General features: G+C 32.6%; 1 protein-coding gene and 1 long non-coding RNA gene across 5 annotated transcripts in view; one reads left to right on the plus strand and one right to left on the minus strand.

Moving 5' to 3' along the window:
- The first annotated feature begins 505 nt into the window (after nucleotides 1-505).
- Nucleotides 506-15,466, plus strand: LOC110019807. 4 transcript variants are annotated; one of them, XM_020717645.1, is made up of 8 exons: nucleotides 506-605; nucleotides 663-695; nucleotides 788-865; nucleotides 4,483-4,555; nucleotides 5,513-5,608; nucleotides 5,784-5,834; nucleotides 13,908-14,276; nucleotides 14,885-15,466. In XM_020717645.1, the coding sequence occupies exons 1-8, from the start codon at nucleotides 577-579 to the stop codon at nucleotides 15,233-15,235; spliced, it is 1,080 nt and encodes a 359-aa protein (XP_020573304.1). In that variant the 5' UTR covers nucleotides 506-576; the 3' UTR covers nucleotides 15,236-15,466. The 4 variants fall into 4 exon arrangements, with proteins under 4 accessions (XP_020573304.1, XP_020573307.1, XP_020573303.1 ...); XM_020717648.1 differs by lacking the exon at nucleotides 663-695; XM_020717644.1 differs by having other exon boundaries at nucleotides 531-605; nucleotides 648-865.
- LOC110019808 overlaps nucleotides 15,136-17,148 on the minus strand; it is a 6,833-nt gene continuing 4,820 nt past the window's right edge. Inside the window, exon 3 of the long non-coding RNA XR_002293484.1 lies at nucleotides 15,136-15,213. This is a non-coding gene — a long non-coding RNA (uncharacterized LOC110019808). The remainder of the gene's footprint in view (nucleotides 15,214-17,148) is intronic.

The raw sequence follows: 17,148 nt of genomic DNA on the forward strand, positions 1-17,148 counted from the left end.
TATATATATAATAAAAAGATTGATCGACGGCTAGAGGCCGCCGATCAACCCCTATAGGTTGGACTGACCGAGGGGCGGGCTCCTCTTCCAGTCCGTGTGCTATTCGAATTCTCCATAAAGGGCTTGAATTTGAACTCCCCGACCCGAGGGTCTTACGCCAAGACTGCTAACAATGAGCCAAAGCTCGCGCGTGCATAGACACACACATATATATATCGAGCATAACACGAATGAACAAATTTTCAATCATGTTCGTCTCGTTCATATATAGAGCACAAAAAAAAAAAAAATTGTATTCGACTCGTTAACTTAAAGAATGAACTTCTACAACGAGCCTTTTTGACAGCCTACTTAGAACAGATATTACAGTGGAACATAAATCATTTAACAAGCTTTAATTTCGTAATTAGTTTAATATTTTAATTCATATTATTAGTATTATAGTTAACATTAATTTTAATATAAAAATAAAAAAAAAGTTTCGGGGCATTGATGTCATAGAGAAGTCTCGAAGGGGGCGCATGTTGAGTTCTTCGCCGACCGTAATGGAGGTGCAGCATCCCCGTCTCCATATTCATGATTTTCTCCCTCAAGATCTCTGCAAGGTATAGACCCAACTCTCTCTCTCTCATTCTCCTCGACCTAAGATGATTTGCGCACAGGAGCTCGAGTTCATCCACCGCAGCTGCGGGGCGGTGGGTTACCGTCCTAACGTGTTCTCGACGACCCTCAGCCATCTGGTGGCCACCAACTGTGCTCACCTTATTCTTCCTTTCATCGTCATCAGGGAGAAGCTCAAGGAGAAGGTCGAGGATTTCTTCGGATGCGAGTTCGAGCTCTTCATCGAGTTCACTGGCCTCATAAGGTATTCCTAGCCCTTCTCGCTTTTTGTTGATTTCCCCCTTCAATTTGAAATATAGAATAAGAAGATAAACCTATGCGATCATTTCTAATATCTATGTTAATGGTAATGGAAAATAATGTTCTTTTAATGACATTTTACCTTTTTTTCTCTAAAAAATTTGATGTCATGAAAACAAACAGTTTTTTGTGGAAGTACCAATTAGAAGCGAATATGGTGAATACAGAAGCAAATACGATGAATGTCGAAGATAACATCTAAAGTGTTAACAGACATTGCATTTTTCAATGAGAGAACTGAGAAAATGGTCCTCTGATTCCTTACATGAGTTCATTTTAATCCGAGTCTATAAAGTTGTTAATTTATTCCTCAGATTCTCTTAATATAAGCTGAAATAGTCCTATAGAGGACTATTTTGATCCCTTTAAAAGAGTCTGGGGATTAATTTGACAATTTTATAGACTTTGTTACTAAAATAGGCCATGAAAATAGTCAGGGGACCATTTTGACACTTATTATTCAATTTAGTCCCATAATGGATGTTTGAAAAATATGTTGATGTAAAAATTCCTTAAAACACTAAGTTTTTCCCTGCTCTTACAAGCTTAAGCATTGAGTTGAGAAGGTTTCATCATCGTTGTATCCAACTTAATTTTTTGTCTCCATTTGGTTTTACACTTCTTAACAAGTTGTATTAAAGTCAATGGTTTGGCCAAGATTATGTAATTCATGATATTTGTTGCTTCCGTGGACTTGTTGTGCTTCTATCACACTGTCCATTGAGTATTGAAGAAGTTAGTAATAATTAGGTAGGATGGGATGAGTAGAAAAATTTAAAACAATTTCATTTAGTAAAATATCTATTTTAATAAATTTTGACCATTAGTAGGATCATTAGAGCTTCTAAATTCAATAACACCTAATTCATTCACCAAAGCATAAAAGAAATTTAATTACTACAATACCTTATTCAAGGAACAAGTCACTATTGAATAAATTAAATGATTTTAAACCTTAATTATTTTTCAATGATATACTTCAAACATGAGATTAGGAGTTTTCTTTTAGATACTACCCAAATAGTAGCTTGTAAATAATAAGATAATGAGCATTAGTTTGAAAGAAACAAACATAATGGTGAAACCTATCACTCGAAGTAACATTGACAATGCATAGGGCATTAATATGATTAAAAAAAATTATAGAAGTAATAATAGATGTTTCATAATAATATTTATAAACCTTGCACACAAAAAATTCAAATATGAAATTTATCTAATAATGCCTATTATATAGTATATATCATAAAAAATTTCTATAAAAATTGATGATCATTGCGTTCAATTTGCCAAAACATCTATTTCCATGCATTATGTATTCATCAATACATAAAGGACCCATCAATTTTATTTTAATATTTTAATATTTAAATTTATTCCTAGCGAGCCCACCAATTTACCTTATTCTTTTAAGGTTTTTATCAATCCATGGAAATCCTATAATTCTAACAAGAGTTTTCACTTTGAGGACTTGACCTAACAAGACTACCAAAAAGGTTTTTACTCACATGCTTACTCACATGCCTGTATCATGCATGCACGCATATATCATATAAATTTTATATTTTAATAAATATTTTTTGTTATAGGATTTAAAATTATTATGATCATAATTTGTTAACTATATTATCATATCAAAATGATTATGTGCAAATCTAAAAATAAATAAAGCATATTTTAGAATTTTATTATCACTGATTAGTGCATACAAACAAATTTTAAGGATTATGTTTCTGACAAGCAAGGGTGTGTTTCTCCCTTAATCAAAAATAAATCTACCAAATTAACTTTCTTTAATTAATACACACATATATTTATAATTTCTCCTCAATCTTTCTATGTTAAAATATGAAAAAAAAAATACTTAATTAACATTATTTTAACTTTAATATAATGTTAATCTCTATAATTAAATACATGCATCTAAGCGGTAGTAATAAATAATTAAATGCCTCAAACTCCTTATATTAAACTCTCATATTAAAATTAATTTATATTAGTTTCTTATAACGATCACTCAACTCTTAGTTGATCTAGCTTATTAATAAATCTTTATTCATAATGAAGAATATTGAAATAAGTAAGTTAACATCCTTGGGTTTATATTCATAAACACGTCAAGATGAGGATGATGTTTTGAGGTGGAAATGGCTAACATGTCTTCCCCTTTTTCCTTTTATTCACATTACATCCATCACTCTTGTCGAAGCCATCAAATATATAAATAGGTCTTTCTCATTTGCACATTGTGTGCCCTAAGAGAGGACATCAACCATGGCTTTGATTCATGTCTGATCATCCTCTTCCTAGCTTTTCATTTGTTCTATCATTCTTGTTCACTCTCGCTTTCTCTTTATTTTTTGGTTTTAAACCCTAAGGCCTATTCAAAGTTTTAAGAGGTTGCATGAAATTATGAACATCATATTCATCTTTCTTCTATATTTCAATGCTAGCATGCACTTTCCAATGCCACCTGACATTTGTTTGCATGTTGGCTTTAATTGAGTCAAGTCGACTTGTGAGCTGGTTGGGATTGGATTAATAAATGACTTCTATGTTAAGTTTGATGAGCTAATAAACCAAGCTCGATAAAGCACTGACTTGACTCATTTGCTCTTGTATTGACTCGTTCAAAAAACATTCTTATGTAATACAATTAAAAATAATTTTCTTATGCAAGAGCAAAAGTGCATTGTCTAGAATTTTTAAAAATTGTGTTTAATTATTTACATTATTTTATTTTTTAATTATTTTTCTTTTAATTTTTCACTCTTCTTTTATATTTTACTATAGTAAGAGTCTGTATTGAAATTATTTTCTTTGTTTTATAATAAATATGTTGGCTCATGATTCAACTCAAACTTGTTGGAGCTCAAGCTTGAACTTGATTGGTTAATTGAGCTCAAGTTAGGTGTGGCTTGAGCTCGACTTGACTTGCCACATAATTTTTGGTTGTATGTGTACTTGGCTTTTGCCCACTAGAAAATATGGTTAGTGGGAAATTATATTTACAAAAAAAATTAGAATTTTTTTTTCTAAAATTCTCTCATTTTTGACACCATTAATTTTAATTTTTATTATTTTAGATTGCAGGATCATTTTAGTGAATATTTTAAGAGTTTGGGAACTACATCGAGTTTTTTACACGTTCTGCAACTGAAATGATCGCTTACAAATACTCAAGGGACTATTTTGGTCATTTTCTCTTTGCTAAAATTCTCTTCTCAAGTTTTGTTCTAGTGGAAGTTCCCTTATGAACAAATTATATTTCTTGTTTTAGGTCACCTAGATCTAGAGATAAATTTTTATCTAAAAGTTGCTTCGTCGCCATCCCAACATCTTTGTCTTACAATTATGAATTATGAAGAGGATTCATTCTGAACTAGTTGACAACAAACTTAATATGCCTCTATATATATGCTGTAGATTTTTCATGTGATGTTGGCATGCACCTTCTGTTTTTTTTAAAATGCTTCTTAAGGTAATGTAATATGCTATTTATTTTACTGTAATTTGCTTAATTTTTCACTCTTTCAATTATGGCATATCTGAAAATTTCAGTTGGTGTAAAGGGGCCTCAATTGGATGGCATAGTGATGACAATAGGCATTACCTTAAGCAACGAGATTTTGCGGTATGCCCAAATCAAGATGTCAATGTTTGCACTAGTTTAATTTGCTCGTGTTGCTACTCAGATATGCTAAGTCATGGAATCTTTTGTCTTTTTTTTTTTTATGATATAAAAGGCTGGAGACGACTTTTCTACTTCATGCTACACTGCATTTTTAACTTTATGATAACAACTAATGTATTTAAACTTAAGTATTTTAAGATGCTTACTTTTGAAAATATAAATAGACAATGTTTTTTTGTTTAATAGTTTATTTTAGATTAGCAATGTAGGAATGAACTCAAAAATGTTTTATAGAATATTTGTATGCTTTCTGTAATATATTTAGTTTCCTTTTTAAGTTTCCAGGCTTAGTGCATTAAATTTGGTTGTTGAAGCAAGATATGTCAATATTGAGAAGGTTGTATGAATCATACAAGAGGGAGGGAGGGAGGGGATTTGGAGAGTGTAAATCAGTGTATTGGGTACGTCTCTTAATAATGTGTTAGTTATAATGAATTAATCACTTTAATGATCCTAAATTTTTATTAATTATGAGTTTTCTAAGCGGGCATTTTTTTATGTGTGTTAGTAATTATTTCACCAATAGAGTAGTCATTGTATAACTTTCATAGGCAAATTGAGCAGAATTGTAGACTTAGATCGGTTTGACTGACATAATGGTTCAATCCTATGTTAGTTGGTCTGAATGAACCCAAAGGTTTTTAGGCTTGCTGATCTCATAAGAAAATATAATTTGGCCTCTCATTTGTCCCGAGAGATGTGTAAAATATGAAAGCTTATTCTAATACATAGTTTAAGAGTTGTTTCATTGAAAATATTATGAGAGTATTGTTTTTCATTTTCTTATATTTATACTTTTATGTTTGATATAAGATAAAACTATATAAGTTATTATGACATTTCTCGTTATTATGGGCTAGACATTCAATACACATGACTTTTGGTTTTCTGTTGAAGGCAGTATGTTACTTGAACAGCCATGGAAAGGATTTTGAAGGTGGATTTTTTCGCTTCAAGGATGGAGATCCTTCATCTGTTGTTCCTTTTGCAGGTGTAAGTAAACCATTTGCAACCTTCTTTTAATTTTCTCTTATGAATTTTGTTAGATGAATTTATATATGCTGTATGGCGAAACATAAGAATGTTACTTAATTTACGAGATGGTTATCTTTGAATTTGTTTTCTATTTTGGGGAGTATGAACTACGAATATTCTGATTTCATTTCAGGATGTTCTAATCTATACAGCAGACGATCGCAATGTACATTCTGTTGATGAGGTATCTCTTGTTTATTATGTCATCTTTTCAAACTTTATAAAGATGAAATCCATTTCAAAAATATGTTTATTATGGTTTTTATAGTCATCTGAATTTTCAAATAACTTATGCTTTGAACATTCCATTTTAAATTTTGTGCTGGATGGAAAATTTTTATATATATGGCTTGTCAAGGAAACCACTTTTCTTCGGTTATTCTGTTGATGTTTTCACATAAAATCCCCCGAAACCCACTTAGTTTGACATTTTCTTAGCTTTTTAAGCTTCAAAATTACATATGAATGAATGACATACTTTTAGTACACCGTTGAATTTGACAGGCAATGTTTGTTTGTGCTGCTTTTTTTATTTATATTTTGATTTATGTATGTTTTTTTTTTCCATTTTATTAATATTGCTCTAAGAACTCTTTTTCCTTGTTTAGTGGGTGGTTTGAAATGAAGGGATATGGTAAAGAAATAATACTGAGTTTTTTATAGGTATCCAAATGATAAGATTCATATAGTTTGATTTTGCAAGCTATACAATACTTCAAGAAATGGGAACAGCTTTAATATATACTTTCAAAAGAGGAGTTATCAGATCAATTAAGCATCTTTTTTACTTGTAATGAAATAATTTATTTATTTATTTTTTGCATAAATTTAAAGATTTTGGGGTGAATATAAATAGGCATCTTTTGATTCTCTCCTATTTTTTGGGCAAATAACATCCAACTATTCTAGATTTAAGTAGTGATTAGTGACCGGAACAAGACATCCTTGAGTGTTACCTAGATTAATTTTAGCGACACGTTTGAGAAATTAAGATTTCAACTTAGGAGAGAAGAATTGAAATCTCTTTTGGTTTTTGAAGTTCAAGCTACTAGAAAGGCTTCTACCAGTTTTCTCCACATAAATGATTATGAATTTTCAAAGATGAGCATCTTTAGACTCACCAAAGACTTTAGATATATAATCATTCATTGTAGTTCTAATTTGAAAAGATCACTGAATGCATTTTCTCTTTCTTCCTTCTTTATTTTTAGTTTTGACTATGATGTGTTATTGTTCTTTGAGTCTTATTGAGCTCAAATAACTTTCATAAGTAAATTGAGTGAATTCTTTGGATTATTTGCAACTTGTGTTAGGATCTCGTCCACTCTACAACAAATTTCCATTATATATTGGTTAGCCCTTTTCTATTCTAAATATATATTACCAGAGCAAGTTAATTTATCGGGAAATTTTTGTTGTGTGCTTAATTGCATTTGTTTATTTGATTGTATGTGTAGGTTACTTTTCATTAACTTACCATTCCATTATCAAACCTAAGTGAAAAATTCTAGAGCACCACTTTATTATTTCGTTAGTCATATAGTTGTTCTTTTAAATTCATTAAATTTGTATATCATTCAAAAGAAAAATATTTACTTAACATTAAAAATTTTTATCTTATATACTTTGTGGCAACTTTATTTTATTGCCTTTATCTATCATTTATGTTATGATTTTAACTACAAATAATGAATTTTGATCATCTCAATGATTTCTACCACTTTCTAGTCAACCACGTAAATTTTGTGATTTAGCCTTAAAAAAAATTAAATGCCAAGAGCTCTCTCACAAATTTTGATTTTAATCTTGTTATCTTGATGTTTTCAAGATGAATTCTCATATTTGGCACCCTTATTAAACTTGTAATTGAAATTGTGAAGATTATATGATTTGTTTGTTAATGGAGGATCCTATCCTCATGCACAAACAAGCAATTCTAAAGTTTAGGCTCACATTTGAAATGTAGACAATCACCCATGAGGACACATTGAAGCTAACATCGCCTTTAAACATCCACTTAACCCAATGACTCTATTTTTAGTTCTCACCATCATCACCACGATCCTTGCTTCATTCACATCCAATGCTTCTAACAAATTGAATCATCCTAAAGGGTAGTGATTGGTTGAATCCTCTAGTTTTAATCCTATGCGTATCAGCATGTTTAACATATGGCAAGGTTGCATGGTATATAAGCACTTCCACTCATAGGAGTTCTTACATTGATGTGGAAAAATTAAACCAATCTGGTGAGTCTATGACCAATGATGTTGATGACACATTGAATGTATTTCACTTGGTTGTCGCCCTTTGTGTCTCAACCTATCATGCATATGCAAATTGAAAACATTCAACCATCTTCCACTCATACTCTAGGCATGGTGCAACTCATGCAAGCTAATCATCGACAATATAAACTCTCTGATTATCATTGCTACCTCTTACTCATCCATAAAAGCTTGGATTGAAAAACTTCATTGTCTGTCATCCAAGGTTATTGATTGTTATGGAAAAGCCAACCTCTTGCTCGAGTTTCTTGAAAGTATTTTTTTCTTGATTAGGCTTTCTAACCAAATTTTCTTTTGATATTGTGTTAGAATTTATTAGATATGAGGTTGATAATTTTTATGAATGTTGGTTCCCATAATTCATTCTCTCTCTCGATGTATGAGAGAACTCTTGATTAAGGAGGGTCAATTTGGTTGGTATATGTTAATTTAATTTATTGGGCAATATTTAGGTTGATAGAAATAAACCTAATCAATATTTTATGATGTTTTCTTCTCAGATATTCCAATGAATCTACTCTGTCAATATCATAAGACTATAAATTGAGGCGTCTAGAAGTCTTAGGGTCTGTTTGGGGCAGTTACAACTTATTGACAATCTGCTGATAAACAGACAACTGATTCAGATAAGCTGGTTGACTGTTTGGTTTGTGCTGTTGGAAAACAGCTGGTTTGCAGCTGATTGTGGATAAATGACCAGTCTGCCTATGTGCAGTAATGTTGTTTGCAACAAAACTCTTATTTTTATATATTTGATACTTGAGAAACAAAAAAAATCACTTCAGAACAGTAGAAAAAATAACATACATACCTTACATTATAATTTTTTTAATGTTTTATTAAAATCATTGCAACATGTTACTGTTGTTGCGGTATTGTTGCAAATTACTGTAATGATACTGTAGCTCCAAGAATATATTTCAGAAAATGCGGTATATAGTGGCTAGATTTAGTTTAAGGGGCTGAGATTTAATTATAATGAAGTTATTTATATTATTTGTATATCATGTTTTGTATATCTATATAATAGATATAGGTTTAAGCAACCCATTCCTCTCATTCCCGTTGATTGTTCCTAGCCGAACAGAGTGTCACTGCTCTTGAAATCCAACGATGCTATCGGAGAGAGGCGAGAGTGAGGGAGGAGAAATCGAATGACGCTATTGGAGAGAGGCGAGAGCGAGGGAGGCGAGATCGACTTTAGGGCTCAGGTCGAGGGCAGCTGAGACACAGGGGCAGTGGGGTAAAATGCGAGCAAACGAATGCGGGCCGTGGGGTCGATCCTGCGGCCGCGTTTATTAAACAATCGAAACCGCTATTTCTCAAAACGCACCCCAAACACTTTTATCACACGGGTTGGAGTGTTTTGGAAATGCTGCCTGCAATTTTAATCCGCTTCAAATGGGTCCTTAATTAGCAATTATGAGTTGTTTACTTTAAGTTGTTCTAAACAACTCAGTGTGAAAATGCACATTGAAGATATGCTTTTGACGTTAATTCCAACCCGTTCATTGGAAAAGATCTGGTATTACCAATTTCTATGAATATTTTGAAAGCACAAAACATGATCTTTTGTGGTTTAGAAGTACTAAACACGATGAAAAGTGGCCAGGTATATGACATAATTATTAATTGTCCGTGAGTTTCGGTTTAAAAGTAATCTTAAAGCACCGTAGATTTTGATTGGTGAGTTTGGTTATGATTGCTTTTGTTAGTATGAGGTTGACTAGTGTTTAATTTTGCTTTAGGCTTAACATCTATTGAAAATCTAAAAATTTAAGCATGATTTGTTGTGATTGTTGGCTTCGTATTGGCTTGAATTAATTGAGTTGGGGCTTACATCAATTCAGGGTTACAACTTTTGAATGAGAAAGATAACCGGTTGTTCTTACAACATTACCAGGCAAATAAGGTGGTCCGATATCATTTTGATTCTTGGTTTGTAAATGATTTTAGAATTAGTTTGATTTGAAGTTTGGAGCTTGTATATTGTTTGTGAAGTTCAAAAAGGATGATTGAGCTTGAGGGAGAGGCATTGAGGAGAACTTCTGAGTGAGAACATTTAGAGAGCGAGCAAATATTGGGGGATTGGAGGATGCATGTACAAAATGGATAAAACAAGCATACGATATGACAAAGAGAGTTAGGAGAGAGAGATATGTGAGTATAAGAGACGAGTTTCATTGGGTTGGATAAGGGTTTTATTTTATGGGAGATAGATAAATCATATATTTTGGTAATGAGACTTGAGACTATGCTTGTGACCTACTATTAGGGCGATGTGGCATGAGGGATGTGGATGGGAGGCTCAAAGGAATTATTATTTATATTTTATATAGTATAATTTTTTTCAATGGCAAACAAATTCTTTTTCCCCTACTGAGTCAATTTTAATGATAGCATTTAGTGGGATGACGCCCTTACGGGCATTTGCTCTCATTCTACTCGGATTTCATTTTGATTTGATGTCACTCATTATTGATACTCCAATAATTAAGCTAATTCAAAGTCAAGTAGATTGTTCAAAGACTTGTTAGACTTCAGGAACTTTTCCCACGAACTAGGGACTACACTTTTTTAAACCGGCAAAAATGAAAATATGTAATGTCACCATGCAATTGTAATTCAATTAACAACTTTATAAAAGCTCTATTTTTTGGCTGTTGTTTTAGATATATCTAGTCAACCCCTCTCGGAGACCACTTCCTGTGATGTAACGTAGCTTTTGATGGAGTTTAAGTATCCCTAGAAAATTCTTTGTGAATTGTCCTCTCGAAGGATACTTATTGGGTGAAGGCAACATTTGAAGGCTTCTTCAAAAATAAAAAGCTAATGACAATTTTATCACTATTGACGTATCTTATGATGCATCAACAATGTGAAGGCTTTCAAAGAGATTACTCATTTTAACATGGTTTTTGAGGTTTCTTATGATAGCTTCTAAAATTGGCGTTTAAAGGGGTCTGATCATCACATTCTTTTGCACAAAACTAAATAAGTTATGATAACATAATTCTAGACCTTAACCCTTCAATACTGATGCTACTATCCTTTTTTTCAAGAGTTCGTGCTTCAAGAGTTCGTTTTTTTTCCCTTAATCATATGATGTAAAGCAATTTGGGAAGATTTCTTGGTTTCTTCTTTGTGAGAATTGAATTTACTTGAGTTTTGAGAGCGTTGGTGAGTATCATTGTATTTGTTCATTTTTTATGTCTTATTGTATATTAGATTAGATCCTTTGTCGAATCATAAACAAATCATGCATGATTCTTAACCAAATCATAAAGTTTTGGTGGTCTCTTTTGTTGCTTGATTTCTTGTGTTTTGCATACGGCTATTCATATTGGCTTTTGTTTAATGCTTCTTTATAATAGTCAGGTCTTTTTTCTTTCTAGTTTCTAAGCAAGGTAAATGAGGTTATATTAGCTTGTAATCGAGAAGTTTAAGGTTTTGGAGAACCAAGATGCATGATTTTCAAGCCCAAAAACAACTCGTGAAGTTACTCATGGGATATGTAAATATGTTCGAGATTACAAGTGAAGATGGGATAGAGATATATAAATAAACTCTCCCGGAGATTCAGTTGATTTTGGCAGATGATGTTTTGAAAGACTTCTTAGGGAAATAATTACTTTGGATTTGTGATTTGATTTTTTTTTTTTTCTTCATAAAATCTTCATAAAAGTTTATTATAACTAGAGATTATATTTATTTCACATGCATGAAGTTATGGTGATTAAAAAACATATAAATGAGTTATGTTTTGTTATTTGATATTTGTGAAATATTGATATGATTGTGGATCTTATGCACCAAGCTATGGTGTTAATGTGCTTTTAATGACACTCTTTGACACTGTCGTAAAGGGGCTTTGGGAAAGGCTTCCACGATTCCTTTGTCTGGACTGAATTGGCTTAAACCCAAGAGAGCCGATCGACTCTTCCACTAGGAATTGGGACCTCCTTTCTATAGGGGAATTCAATCCTAGTTATCTAGTGCTTATATATATAATTCCCGTGATTTAGGTTTTCAGATTTTGAATTGCATTCTGTTAGGACAGCCGTCGGCTTCCTGGTTTTTCCTCTTCTAGGGTTGTATCCAAATGTCGGTGGTGCTCCGAATATAGCTCGTACGTGGTGGTAATCTCTTTCCAAGGGATTGTGTGATGCTTCGGCTGCAACTCGTTCTCGCAGGGATATTTATCTCCAACTTATCCATCATCCGCATTCCTCCCCTCGTTGTTGGAACCACATAAACCTTGTTGTCGTCTTGCAACTCCAACTACCACCGACCACCTCTACCCGCTGTCATCCCTTCCAACTGCTTCCCACCTTGCTGCCATTTATTTCAACGCCCGTCTTCGTTGTCCAGCCACTGCCCTCGCTGCTGCAGCCTTAGGATAGCCCTCCCTTTGTTGTCTTGTAGTTCCACACAATCCCCATCGCTGCCACCGTTATTCTCGCTCGCTACCTCCGTTATTCCCGCTCGTTGCCGCCTTATCGAACAGTCGCTTCTAGTTGTTTGTTGTTTTTCCAGTTCTCTCAACTAGCCCCTGTTTGCTGTCTTTCAACCGGCCAAACTCTACATTACCCCATCGCAATACGCCGCAACTTCCCCTTCCTTCTCCTACAACCATCCACCGCCTCGTCACCTTCCTCCTGCCATCCACTCGCCAAACCAGCCACCACCTTTGGATACATTTAGTTGCATTTGCTTGGTTGTTGCTATATTTCCTTGTCAAGTGTGTGTTGTTGTAATCTTCTATTTCCCTTTTCAGTATAATATTTGTGTTCCTATTGTTGTTTGGGTTATAACTCCGGGATCACTCTTATAAACATTTTAATGGCACCAAGTTGTATGGGCAGATATACTATCAATTTAAAGATTTTAAAAAAAAATTTCTTCTTTCTAAAGATGTAATTGCTAAGCTCAAGGATTATTGGTTAAAGGTAGATTATATGAAAAATTGTAATACTTTTATTAATGGTAAAAGTAAGTCATATAGACTTTTATTAATGGTAAAAGTAAGTCATATAGCAAGTTCAACGATCTTGCTTTTATATAGCATACGGCAAAAAAAAAATATGAAAAAAGGAAGACTTATGCTTTGAAATGAAAGTAATAATTTATTAGTGTTATCCTTGAAGAAGTTTTGTTCTTAGATGCTAATTTTATCATAGCTTACGTTGGTTTAGATATAGATGATGCTTTTTAGTGATTGATGGAGGTAACATCAATATTTAATGGATATTGGATCGAGCTTGCTTATATTATGTCAAGTGTGCACCATATCTTATAAAATTTTGATATTTCTGAGTGTTTTTGGCGACACATGATATAGAAGCAATTTTGAAGTTCTAAAGGTTTGTAGACTCTTATTGGTTGAAAAGACTTGGTGTACTCTATCTTGCAAGGAGCAATTTCAAGTGGATTTGCTTTAGTTTTGTCATCCATGAAGGAGCATTATGATATGTGGAAGTAAAAAGTATTTACTTCTTGGTTGAAGGGAAGACATTTTGAGATATTGTGGTGTATTGATTTTTATGTTGCAGAATCCATCTCAGTGCCATGTCATTTTATTGAGTGAAAAAGCAACCATTTCACGAGCATGAAAGTTTAGTGGTAGGCGCACTTTTGTTCTCAGTGGTTCCACTTTGTTGTGCACCTAACAACCTTCTTGATTTAAGTAGGGGGCATTTACATGCATAGCATACAAGTGTTATGTATTTACATACCTCACGTCTAACTTTCATATTTACACAAATAGCACTCAAATCTTTAATTTCACATAAAAAATAGTGCCATTACCATTATTTAAAAGTAAATACACCTTTTTTCATGCACGGGTTTAAAACATCAAAGTGCGATATATAGAAATATCAAAATTTAGCTATGAGATATGTAAATGCATAAGAATTGTGTAAATTTCTCCAAAAGAAAATGTTTTAGTTCTTTTTTTGGTTTCTCAGGTGCTGGATGGTGAAAGGCTTACATTAACACTTTGGTTTACCCGTAACCGAGTCCATGACGAGGATGCAAAGCTAATTTCTCTCCTCTCCCAAAACTTATCAAACCATGTAAAAGAAAAACCTTATTCTTTCTTACCCTCGCCGGCATCAGATAATATGTATTGGTTTTCTGATGGCACATCGGGCTTTGATATACGCTGTGCCAGGATTCAAAACCTTGGGTTCAAGTTCTGTTCATTGAAACATCAAGAGTTCTCCACATCTGATATGGCAGGTAATCCTTCGGAGCTGCTTAACACGCCTGTACGGCTTGCCAGAGGTGATGAGATATTTGGCGAGGAATTTGTCAACAGCCTGCATGCGTTGCAGGTAATCGGTCCTCAACACTAAATGTTTCTCATTTTCGAATTTAATAGAATATTGTAATGATATAGGATTTGTTTTGAGTAACTATTGTTTTTTTGTAAAGATGTTGCAAATGTGTTGAGCATAAAATATTTTTTTTGAAAATTACCATGTATTATAGTTATCACACTATAGTATGTTGAGTACAGTGTCAAAACAGTCCCCTAATTGTTTACATTTTAGTCCGAAGGTCTATAGAAGTGCCAAACTAATTCCGAGGCTCTCTAAATGGGGTTGAATAATTCCATAAAGAATTTTTTTAGCTCATATTAAAAGAATTTGGTGACTAAATAAATACTTCTATAGATTCTGGGAATAAAATGACTCGCAACTAAGAATCAGGGGACTATTTTGACACATTTCTTATGGCATATTTGGTTTTCAAAATCCGCTTCACATCACAAAAAATTCTAAAAATTAACAAGGAAGCAGTAGCCAAATAAATGTGTGATATCACTGTGAAAAGTAGAACATATAGAATGCTGCCCCAACATACCGATAATATTACTGAAAATATTCTCCAAGCTAATTTTATTTTTCACATCACGATCAATCATGGTGCCTTATTACAGGTGGTGCAATTTTACCATTTGAAAGCTTCAGAACTGATTTCATCAAGAAGAAAACAAGTTGATGGCACAGAATCAACTGAATCTCATCTCGCGAATAAAATGAATGACACGGAAGTATTGGTTTTGCTTTTTGACCATCAACTTGCAGAGAAAATTCTTGGCTACATGTCCTCTGATGAAATTTTGTCTTTTAGTTGGGTTTCTTTGAAACTTGCCCTCACCAGATGGGAGGAATATATGTTCTCACTGTATGAAGAGCTGTTGATGCTTATTCCACATTGGGTGTTCCATCAGACTCTCTTTCTGGCTCCCACTGCTGAGCAATCCAGCTGTAGTCAAAATTCAGGTTAGTCCTCTGATTATTTACATTTGGTCATGTAGTCCCAGAGTTTATAAAAATGCTAAATTAGTTCCCAAAATCTTTCAATTGGGAGGTAAAATAGTTTTCATTGGAGATTATTTCAACCATATAAAACAGCTCTAGGAATAAATAGCCACTTTTATAAACTTTCTGGTAAAGAGTGAGGAGACTATTTTAAACCACCTCTTATTTTAAATTTATACAAGTAAATATGTTTGTTTTCAGCATTTGAGGTGACTTTATGCAATATTTGTCTTTTTAAAACTTTTTTACAATTTTTGAGGAGGCTTGTCTATATAAATGATAAACCATGAGAATTTTACAGGTTTGGATATATGATTATTCTAATGTTCTTACCTTTTTTTATGAGGTAAGTATACAATATAGTCAACTTTGTGTTGAGTGTCTGATTGTTCTACTAGAAAGATAACATTATATATTCTATTTAGTTTAACCTTTTTTAGCATTTTTTGTAGTTCTTTTACTAGATGTAAAGGCCCTTTTTAACTGGCTTCTGCATATTTAAAAATCAGTAATCAATAAGCATGGATTGTATTTAATCTTTGGAATATTTAAATACAACTCAATTCCAATGAATAAACATTTAATTTTTTGTGTATTTGCCACCTTACCTGTGCATGAAATGGTGTATTTCTCTATTATTAAAATCGAAGTAGTGGTATTCTTTTGTGAAATGAAACATTTGGATGGTATAAATGTAAAAATCTTGTGAGTAATTCTGTAAGCAAATTTGAAAGATTTTAGGAGTTTTAACTTTCCTTTTCACAGAAAAGACAGCTTGCCGACAGTATTGAACAGTAGCCAAATCTTATCCATTAATCAACCAGCGTTGAGTTTGTGGACTGTACAAATATGAAGACAGGTGATTTAATTACAGGGGCATTTACACACTTACCAACCAGTTCTTATGTTCTTACAATATCCAACGTCTAAACTTTTAAAAAGCTGTAGAAGAATATAAAATCCCTCCCCAAAAAAAAAAAAAAAAAAAAAAAACTAAGAGCCCTTATCCTTTTCAGAATGGGAGTCAATATTCAAAAGAGTTCTTTAAACCAAGAAGAAACATCAATCAAAGATCAATTTTGAATGACAAACATGCATTCCAAAACTCAAATTTATATTTTGCATCCACATTTGGTTACAAGAATCTATCTATCTGTAAAGTTGAACTCTCAGTGTGACGTAGCCAACTCTTATCCATCGTTAAGTCTAACGATACTGATCAGTGTGTTTTTTATGACAGTTGGGTGGGTTGATACTCTCTCTAATGCTCCCTAACGGGGTAGATGTCGGGAGGTTGTCAAAATTTTGGGTTACCTTAACTTACAATTGACTTAAGATTTTGGACTATTTGAGCTTATAAAATGATTTAAAATTTAGACTATTTGGAGTTATTAAAAGAATTTGAAATATGAACATTTTGGATTTGCAGAAATGACTTGAAATTTAGAATATTTGAATTTGCAAGTTACTTTAAAAAAATGAATTGAACTAATAGGGTATCAATTTGACATAACACATAGAAAGAATACATATTTTAAATTTAATGTAAAATGACGACTCAAATTAGTATTGAAGTCAAAAGAAAATAATTAAATACAAGAAAGATCCACATAAGATTTTAGGGATACATAATGATTTGCAAATGATTTTAAGGAAGATCATGTAGTGAATATTTATATTGTCACATTTGGCAGCATCTAAATTGAAAAAAAAAAAAAAATCCTTTAATTAGTTCTTAAGTAGTTTGCATTTTGCCCTTAAAAATCTTAGATAATTCTAACTTTTTCTGGTGTATCTTAAGAATGTTGTGCGGATTAAGGTTAATCGTTCACTCACGTGCTCTAATAAGCATACAAAGTTCTTTTAAAAAATATATGAT

This window comes from Phalaenopsis equestris, unplaced genomic scaffold, assembly GCF_001263595.1.
Source record: "Phalaenopsis equestris unplaced genomic scaffold, ASM126359v1 Scaffold000078, whole genome shotgun sequence".
Classification (NCBI taxonomy): Eukaryota; Viridiplantae; Streptophyta; class Magnoliopsida; order Asparagales; family Orchidaceae; genus Phalaenopsis; species Phalaenopsis equestris.